The sequence below is a fragment of the Haliotis asinina genome, chromosome 13 (assembly GCF_037392515.1).
Source record: "Haliotis asinina isolate JCU_RB_2024 chromosome 13, JCU_Hal_asi_v2, whole genome shotgun sequence".
Taxonomy (NCBI): Eukaryota; Metazoa; Mollusca; class Gastropoda; order Lepetellida; family Haliotidae; genus Haliotis; species Haliotis asinina.
Window position 1 is genome coordinate 46,689,334 of NC_090292.1, and position 10,698 is coordinate 46,700,031.

Consider the following 10,698-nt stretch of genomic DNA (forward strand, 5'->3'; position numbering starts at 1 on the left):
AATTTACATGACTTCGGATTGCGAGGCCATTTGCCTAAATTTATAGTCAACTTTCTAACTGACAGACAAGTCCGAGTGGGTTCTACCCTGTCTGATCACTGCACAAAGCAGTATTTTATCTGTGACTTTACATAGTATCAAGATTAACAGTTTGTCAAAAGTTGTAACTGATTCAATTGATGGGTCACTTTTTGTGGATGATTTTAATATTTCTTGTCGTGGGAAAAATAGGGAAACTAGTGAACGCCAATTGCAGTTATGTTTAAACACAACTGATGAATGGTCTCTTTAAATTTTCTATATCAAAATCTAATTGCATACATTTTTGCCGTAAATATAAACCACATATGGACCCAGAACTGCTGAATGGCACTCCCATCAAAGTTGTGCAGGTCTTACTTTCAACTCACATTTGACCTTTCTTCTGCATATCAAATCCCGAAAAACTAAAAGCCAGAAGGCACATGATTTATTAAAAGTCGTGTCTAATTCAAAGTGGGGAGGTGATCAAGGTACCCTTCTACACCTATATAGATCACTTGTCCATTCAAAGCTTGATTATGGCTCGACCGTAGGTGTGGAGCCTGCAAAAGCAACTTAAAACTATTAGATTCTGTCCATCATCAAGGTTTAAGACTTTGTCTTGGCTCCTTTCGAACTTCACCTGTTTACAGTCTGCACGCCTGGCTGAGGCTGATGAAAAATCTCTTGATCATAGTCGTATTAAATTAGCATTGCAGTTATTACAAAACTATATTCCAATGAGTCAAAAACTGCATATAACTGTGTCTTCAATCGTCGGTATGAGGATTTACTCAACAAGAAATCTTGTCTTGTTCCGCCTCTTGGTTTAAAAATAAAACCACTTATTTCTGCTGCCATCCATTCCCGTTTTGTTTCTTCCCCTCCTTGGGAATTAGTTAGGACATAACATTGACCACTTTTAAAACTTCAGAAAAAAGCTTAGAGTTACAATATAAACAAGAATATCACCAATTAAAACATAAATACAGGCATTACAAATCCTTAATTACAGATGGATCCAAAGAAGGTAGATTCAGAACAGTATCTTCTAGATTACCGGATAACAGTTCTATTAACACCGCTGAAGCAAACGCCATAGCTGAAAATTGTTATCAGTTTACACACTTAAGGTTCAGCAATAATGGGCAGTCATAAAGGAAACCGGAATGAACATTAATGGTCCAATGCTGCAAGAAACTGTACGTCACAAATTACAAGCGTTCCAAGGTCAAAGTCGCAGTTGTCGAGCTGTCAAATTGCCCTGGACCTGAATGATATCTTTCATGCTGCCACTGTAGATTACGGTCCAAACCATGACACTGTCAGCACCAAACGTGTCCACTTCTTGGACACAAATTGCAGCGTAGCGTTCGTTACAACGTGGATATACACGAGCTCTTCTGTCGGGACCTTAGAGCATGTAACGAGACTCATCACTGAAGATAACAGTTCTCCACCCTTGCAATCGCCATGGGAGATATTGGCGACACCACTGTCTGCGTTGTTGCCGATGTTGATATGTAAGGACAGGTCCTCTCAAAGGTCTTCTGGAACGAATACACCCTGATTGCCTCACGTAAGCAGTTCCATTCTGATCAGAAATTGTCCTGGCGCTACTGGAGGGTGCTGTGATAAAAATGTGGAAGCCGAATAAACCTGTGGCCTGGCCACACGGGGTCGACCTGACCTGGGGCGATCACGTGTTGATCAAGTCTTGCTATATTACTCTGTGACACATTCAGTTGCCTTGCAATTGCAGACTGACACTTCCCAGCCTCCAAATGACCAATCGCATTGTTCAGCTGAGCCTCAGTAAGTCTAGGCATGACCACAAGAGAATTGAAATCCCCGACTTTTATTGCAAATGATGCATGGAATGTGGGTGCAGAGGAAACGCATGAATTTCTTCCCGTTCGCAATGTATTGCATGTATTGAGGAAAACAGATTTTGGTGCGTTTTGGCGAGTTGTCCTCAATGACAATGTATTCAAACTCGAAAATGTTTCCAGACAGCGTTCACCATAGATTACAGACACCAATGATTCAAATTCGAAAAGTTACATGGAAAAATACTGCCTATGTGTTTCTTTTTTGAGTAGTTTATATTCAAAGACACCCTAAACATAAACAGAATAGAATCTATTCAGACTCTTTTTCTTTCCTTCAGGCAATTAAAAATATTTCTTGCAAACATCCACTTTTAATAAAAATTACTGAACTGTATAAAGATCTTGCTACTGGCCAATACGACATCGTCTTCTGTTGGTTACACGTAGGCATTTCTGGTACACAACGGCCGATCTTGTTGCCAAGGCAGCACTCAACAAATCGGTGACACCACTTCTTTTACCTTACACCGATTATAAAGCTACTGTTAGATCTTTTATCTGTGATCTGACGAAGAAGAAGTGGACATTAATAAATTACATGCAATAACAACTTATCTTGGTTATACCTACTTAGGTTGTCAGTCCAGATTTGAAGAGGTCACCGTACAGCGATGTCATATTGGCCACACGAGATATACCCATGTATACCTATTCAAAGGTGAGGATCCTCCGTTCTGCATCCCTTGTGATGTCTTGCTTGACTGTGTTGAATATTTCATCACAAGGGATAAATATTTCAAATCATGAATTATGAAGGACCTTTTTAGTAAGATAAGTTACTATTTATAAAAGAATTAGATTTGATGACAGACTTTGATGAAATAGGTACATATCTCATGATTGGAAGTTTTAAGTTGATAACTAAGATGGTTAGTGGTTGTATCCTTGAAGGGGGTTGACGTGCTCATAAAATTATCGTCCTCCTGAGAGGGTACATAAGCATGTAAGTCCCAACACATTCACAGTAAATATAAAGTTTTCATTGTTTTTAATCGTAGCATACGTGTATTTCTAATTTCTGGTTAGATTTCCTAAATTGCTAACAGTTGAAGGTATGGCGTAAATCCAGCTAGGGTCCCATGCAAGAAGCTAATGTACTGTTCCCATGGTCACATGGTCACTAGTATGGTGATCTACCTTCAGTCATTGGTGATCAATAGTCCCTGTTTTATATTGTATTGTCTTCTTTTATTGCACCGTTTTAGTTTCACATGCTAGTTTTAAGTTCATATCTGTGACAATCTAGTACTTTTACTGCCTTTCGATGGCAGGATTTCACGTTCTCAATATATTTATTATAAAAGTAAATTGTTTCCATCACGATATGGCTGCAATATTACAATATTGCTAAATATTAAATCACTCAGTCACTTTAGCCAACTTTGATGAGTTTATAGCAGACTCCATCCATGATATTGTCACTCAGTATCACAGCTACATGTAATAGAGGGTCAAGTGAGACAAAACTAGTATTTCGAATAAAATTTTACAGTGTTTGTCTCATCTGGTCTACAACTATGTCTGAGCGCTGGTGTCACCTATAATCTACTACTCTTACATCCTCCTGACACTCGCAAAAGCTTTGGTCGTTACCCCATCTCAAATTCCAAACACAGAATTTCTAGTCCAGCACACTACCAATTGAGCCACAGAGGACCTGAAGACAAAGTGTTTAGAACTTAGTGCCTATGCTGGGAGGCTATTTATAGATCCATTGCCATTTGCCTTGTGCTGGACTTTGGACAGTGGTCCAGAACATGCATTTATAATACTACTTACGGGGATAATTCCATATGTTGTGTAAATCATACCCACTCACTCATCAGATATCATTTAGATACGCTATCGCCTCAATGTAAAGGGAACAAGACAAAGAAAAAACAACACAAGACTAACTTCATGCACACTTTACTTCACCTTCTGTTGCGTGATTACATGCAATCTCTTGGGGTTGATTTGTGGAAAACAAACATCTTACATTTCCTTTTCACAAATAAAATTTCCTGTATTTTGACAGATATAGTCATTCAAGAGATAATTTCCATAATTCTTTCTCATCTCCAGACAGTGTTCATTACTTCCCCCATTATCAGGTTGTCCAGGAGACCAGGCTGTGAACTTCATTCGACGTTGTCCTTCCCACAACCATCTCCCCTCTATGTTCAGATCAGATGCGCCAATCCAGTAGTTGGGAGCTGCAAACAGGACGGTTGAAGAAAATCAATTTATGGATACCAAATATGGGACGTTTAAATCAGTTATAACGCATTTTATATCAACTGTCAAATACTGAAGATATATCAGAATTACCCTGGTACTAGAACCAGTAGAATTACCAACAAATATGTGTTTATGAGTCCTTCTTTGACTACTTATTCAGACATAATTACAAAGTGAGTCCAATCATGTGACGCATTACTAAAATGTTGCATCGCAAGCTCTTGGAGGGTCAAAGTGCATTTGAAGCAAATGAATCCCACCTTTCCCATGACGGATAGCATATCCCCTGATATAGGAATATTCCTTTCTGCTTGATAGTGTGGCAAGGTGGCTCTCCAAGTAGCGACAGTAGGACTGAAAAGGAAACTCCAATATTCAAATAAAAAACGGATGAGGAAGTTCATTCAATATCCTTATTACATCCTTATCCTAATTATAACAGAATTTATTCCAGTCTAGAAATATGGCTTTTGCACAGAACTTTATCAGTGATTAGTACACGGCAATTGAAATACTACTTTGCAGTAATAATGTTCTACTTTCATCAATATCACCATGTGGGTTTCACAATTAAAATGGCAGGTCCAGTGGATATGCTCTGGAGATGAAAACTCTCATTGATCCCATTCTGACTCGAATGTAGCCTCGACCACAACTGTCAAAATAAGTGTTACCGCGTAGGTTTTGAACACTAGGACTCCAGTGATGCATTAAACACTTACTATCCCCCATGGACCCGTGAAGGTCCGGGTTAGAATAGGCTTTCAGCAACCAATGCCTGCCATAAAAGTCCACTATGCTTGTAGTAAGAGGCTACCAAAGGGATCGGGTGACATATGTCATCGGTTCTCAGTAGCGCAGGTCGATGCTCATGCTGTTGATCACTGGATTGTCTGGTCCAGACTGGAATATTTTCAGACCGCCGCAACTCATGGTTACCATGAAATGCGACTACGCTTGTCGGGAGAAGGATTTACTTGATTGGGTGGTCAGGTTCGCTGAATTGGTTGACACATGTCATCGGTTCCCATTTGCGCATAACCTATGTTCATGCTTTTGGTCACTGGATTGTCCACACTCGATTATATACAAACCGCCGCCATATCACTGGAATATTGCTGAGTGCGGCGTAAAATATAACTAACAAACCTCAGGTTGACACCTGGTGTTGCAGGTATTCCTATGTGTAACCACATGTATTGTGACGGCGTTCCTGTGTGGGAACTCACTCACGCACTCACTCACTCATTCACTCACTCACTTGTCCGATATATATAATTGTAACTCGATGGGTAAAACTTGTATGGAATGTAAATTTCTCCACACATTGCTCTGCTGTTGGTGTTTGCCGAAAGGATTTCAATCACAAGTTGCGCATATGCTTTTGTCTCGGACTGACCTCTCACTCCAAAGAGAATTTAGTTTGGCTTTACGTCACATCGTCGTTATTGTAACCATATAGTGACTAGATAAAGTTTGCTACCATTATCGTTCAAAGTCCATGGTCCAAGAGAGTTTTGTTTAAAAATATATGTTTTCATTTCACTACTATTTAAGAACATATGTGTCACAGCACCAAAAACAAAATCAAGCAATTCGTTATTCTTTTCAGAAAACTAGAATGTAGAATAGTCACCAAGTCGTCCTTAGGAAGAGCTATCCATATGTATATTCATCCATTTTGGAATTTCTTGTCAACAGCTGTCGAATACTTTGCAAAGCCATCTTTTTTATAAACGTATTTCGGCTAACTTTAAGATTAAATTGCCAAATGACAAAATGTTCTATCAACAGCTTGTTGCGATTAAACCTCCCAGTGATCAATTTATCGGGCAGTTAGTCACCCATGGCACGTGAATGGTCGACTTCACATCCGTCACTTACAAGAGCGCTACAAATCCAGCAACACTTCTCTCTGGGTTCACGCTCGATGTACGTCATTAAGTCGTCCTTTAGAAGACTTTTTTATATGTGTTTCTGATTTATTTGTTGTACTGTTGATTCTTTATATGTTAACAGATTAATTTTAGTAGAAATCATTTGCAAAGCCGTAAGACCATACAGTTCCTCTGGGCGCTACCCATCTTGGTAACAAACTGATATGGAATTTTAATGGGATTTAAATGAAGTTCCAATACCCTTAAAGAGTGTTTATTAAGCAGTACACCAGTTCTCCAAGTTCAGTACAAATTATCCATGTAAATGTATTAGTGTATTGTTATGAATTTGTCTTACTTTTCTTCAGCACTATGTCCTGTTTATGGATCAGAAAACATGTGTGACAAAGCGTGTGAAGAAGAATGTGTAGGTTTAATTGTTTGGGGTATGTGTTTCCAAAGATATCAAAAGAAAGTCAGCAGTAGGTGAAGTATTTAGGACCATCCACGTTTCACGTGACAATCCAGTGCATTGCCAAGAATTTGTCTGCTTGCATTTTACCAAACCAATTACTTCAGGTGGACTGACACTTTGGAGCCAGATGCATACATGTATTTTTGTATAAATATGAAAAGGTGAATTTTGTAAACTCGAAAAAGAATGTATTTTTACAATTCTAAACTCACTCACTCACGGGTGGCCAGAATATTTGTGTGATACCAGTTGTTTTATTAGCTGGTTTGATAATGTTAAGCCCAGTGGGATACAGTTTTCAAGATCCAAGAGAAGAATGGACTGATACACTTACAGCTGCCTCCGCAAACGAACCTGTGATGGTGGAGAACCAGTAGCAGGACCTTCGGTGTTGATGAAATCCTAGCGGGCACCCTGATAACGAAAATGTCAATTATGAATGGAATCACCTGGGAGAGAGATAGCACGCCCGTACAACATCATGTGTTATGGATTTTATAGTGACCCATAGCCCAACGTTGATGGGTGAGTTATCTGTCACAATTTTATGGATGCTTGACACATAAATAAACACTCAAAATTCACCCCTTCACCCACCATTCCACCATTCTCTTTCTTTCACTCTAGGCTAACAGTTCATGTTAATGTGGAGGACACTTCTATGTTGAACCTTTGTCACTGTTCAACTGTTTATCAGTAATCGTTTATTTATATTATTTAAGAATAAATGAATACAGTTGTAATTTGAAAGTCAGACATTACTGGTACAGAGACAGCTGTTAATAAGAACTATGTAAATGTTTGCAGTACATCTTTGTAATGGTAAAGAACCTTGTTAGCAAGCATTGAGTTTGACTGTAATTGATAACAATGACCTATGTAGTACTGGTTATATAATGGTTTATACTGTAAGTCACAATGGTGTATTACGTGTGTGCTGTAACTGACAATGGTGTACTACGTGTGTGCTGTAACTGACAATGGTGTACTACGTTTGTGCTGTAACTGACAATGGTGTACTACGTTTGTGCTGTAACTGACAATGGTGTACTACGTTTGTGCTGTAACTGACAATGGTGTACTACGTTCATATTGTAACTGACAATGGTGTATTATGTTTATAAAGTATTTTACTCAACTCAAGGGCATCGATGCTATATTGATTTCCGTGTGTATAGGATCGAACAAATATATAGTATCAATACAACTGTCAGACACTGGAATCCTCATTGTGTATATGTGGAGATCCCTCGGCTAATTCCCTGATTCTAGGTACGAAGTATTTTGGTAACAAACGAAACATGACTTCAGACTGATGTAACAATACGCCCCAAAATCTCGTTCCTTGTGTGGTAAGTAACGATTTGTGAGTTGTAGATTGTGTCTCTGTAACAGCGGATGTAAGGACATTGGGAGCTTGTTTACACGATGGCTTGTTAAAGATACAAGCAAAGTCATGTCCAGTCGTAACTTGTAAAACCGCGGAATATACCAGGGGCTTCCCGAAAGCAGGCCTCGTCTAGATGATCATGCAATCAGCTATTTCCTACACATCATCTGTCAACCTACGGCAAACTCATTTCGTCGTGTCCCAGTCTCACGATCAGGTGGTCAGGCTCAGTGACTTGGTTGAATCATGTTATCAGTTCCCACTTGTGCAGATCGATCCTCATGTTGTTGATCACTGGATTGTCTGGTTCTGAGTCGATTATTTACAGACCGTTGCCACATAGCAGGAATATTGTGAACTGTGGCGTAAAACTAAACTCATTCACTCACTCACCACAAATTGTGGTCAGGAACCAATAGTGTGCAAGAATCCCTCATAAGAAGATGTTACAGCTTCAGTATCGATAGGCCTTCTTTTAGTGTTAGCTCCCCACCCAACAAGAACGGAGCTGCTGCAGAGTGTGACAATAGCAAGACTACGTGGATGTAATACTCCAGCAAGAAGGACACAGATAGCTACAATAGCTACAAACAGTGTAAAATGCCAGCCTAATTCGGTCCCAAACAGCTATCTGATGCAGAATTGGTCCATGAACTACCGCCTTCTCATATACCTAAGGAAAGTTGTCATATGATCGAACTGCGCTGATTTCCATGTTAACCACGTGCACAAATACATAAACCTAAAGTGTGCTTCTCACTATATATTAGGTCATCTCTTGTTTTCCCAGAGTGACAACATCTGAGGTTTATTTTGGAGGGACAGGTTTTACCTTTCGCTAGAAAGACCCCTTCTCAGGTTTTACTTTTCGTTAGTAAGAATGCTTCCCAGATTTTACATTTCCTAACTTCATACGAACATCAACATTCAATTGATACATGAGAGTTTGAAGTCATTTGCAAAAACATCGTTCAAGATTAAATTCACAATACAAAATTAATGTGTTCTCCAAGTGAGAGTGGAACAGTAATTCTTAGATCCATAGGCAGATGCTCTACCATACGGCCACCGGACCGACATAAGCGCTGAGGTGAAATTATGTACTTATAGTTACTGTTATTAAATTGACTTCAGTTAATGTTATGTAGTTTCATTAAATGATCATCTGCATTGTAAGTACCAATCATTGACGGTATATATGTTAGAGAAAACACGTCTGATTGGTTTTGGCAGACAATGTAAACCCATCAGCGTCGGGAAATCATTGTCTACCGAAGCCTCGGAGGCGTGTTTTCTCCTATCCATTACTTAGTGATGCTGCAGAGTACGACTACAATCCCGGGACTATATGGATGTTATACTACAGCAAGAAGGACACAGACAGCTAAAATAGCCAAACAGAGTAAAATGCTAGCCTAGTTCGGCCCGAAACAGCTGTCTGATGCAGGAGCGGTCCATGAACTACCGCCTTCTGATATACGACTCTAAGGAAGGTTTTCATACGATCGAAATGCGAAGATTTCCAGATTAACCAAGTGAAATACCTTTATTCACATATAACTTAGTGATGCTCAGGTAATGGCGTGACCAGCCGATTGATAGAACTGGACCCATTCTAGCACCCGTCTTGGTGAAGTCAGGGTCAAAGTGGACACTATTCCTGGCTTCCGTGCCGTCAAACACAACAATCCCTTCTCCGACTCAGGATCTCAACGCACGGGAAACAGTTTTACACCTCAAATAGTGTGACACTGATTGTAATATACTAAACGTGGATGTCATGGTCACTGAAAGTTTACGTGGTTAAGACTTGTACGGAAATTTACGAAAAAAGTTACCTGCGTGGCTATAAGTGGTGGCCACAAAGCACAACAGGACAGTCAGGAGTTTGAGTTGCATGACAGTTGACTTCAACTCAGCAGCACACAACGCCGTGTGTGCAGTGTGACTGAGAACTCAGCTTTTATGTCTTACTACAGAAGCTTTTAGATCCGGGACAAATTCAGCTGTTGCAGAAACATGCACGTATCTAACACGCCATCTGAAATTTACAGTGTCGGAAGGCGGTAGAAATCATAACTCATGTGATCAGATGCCTTACTCGACAAGAGACTTGGAGATGTGGAGCGTAATGTGTTCTCACACTGGTGAGTAAAGAGTTGATTTAGTAGATTTGTATCACATCACACCGGTGGTGGTTGGTAAAATATCAATGCCAAACTGATGGTATCAGTAAAACCGTCATGTCCGCGACTTCATGGTAAATCAAACGATCTTTTAACTCAAATCTCTCACTGACACGAATATTCAGTATTTATGCTGTTTGACTCTTACGGGTGCTTTTCATCATTGTCTTTTAAAAAGATATATTCACTGATTTCGTCAATTTCACATGTCTGTTCTACTGCCGATCTCACGCTCAGTTTGTATCGAGCCGTCTCTCAACAAACGCCGTATAAAACTATCGCTACAATGTATTACAAACATTATCTTCTAATGAGTGTAATCCTGCGTGTGTTTTTAATCATCATGAGGATATTTGTAACAAACTGTCTTCTCGTGTTCTGCCTCTTGAGCTCAGAATTAGGCCATTTATTTCTGCTGTCGGCATTGAGCTAGAAAATATAGCTCCTTCCCGACTTTTTTTTCTCCTCCTTGGCATTTGGTTGGGCCACCAGTCGACCTATTACATGTGTTTTTTAAAAAATCAGAAACTAATGAGTTATAATACAGTATGGTTCAAAATTATTGAGAATAGCTAAAGCATTTCATATTATTAAACGAGAACAAATCAGATAAAATTGAATGTATTGTGAAAGTGAA

At 39.4% G+C, this 10,698-nt stretch overlaps 1 protein-coding gene across 1 annotated transcript; it reads right to left on the reverse strand.

Moving 5' to 3' along the window:
• Window positions 1–3,820: 3,820 nt before the first annotated feature.
• On the reverse strand, window positions 3,821–9,781 carry LOC137260046 (perlucin-like). Its single transcript, XM_067797737.1, has 4 exons — window positions 9,714–9,781; window positions 6,820–6,899; window positions 4,394–4,487; window positions 3,821–4,108 (listed from the first exon to the last, which is right to left on the reverse strand). Exons 1-4 carry the CDS (start codon window positions 9,772–9,774, stop codon window positions 3,888–3,890), a joined length of 456 nt encoding a protein of 151 aa, XP_067653838.1. The 5' UTR covers window positions 9,775–9,781; the 3' UTR covers window positions 3,821–3,887.
• Window positions 9,782–10,698: the final 917 nt, after the last annotated feature.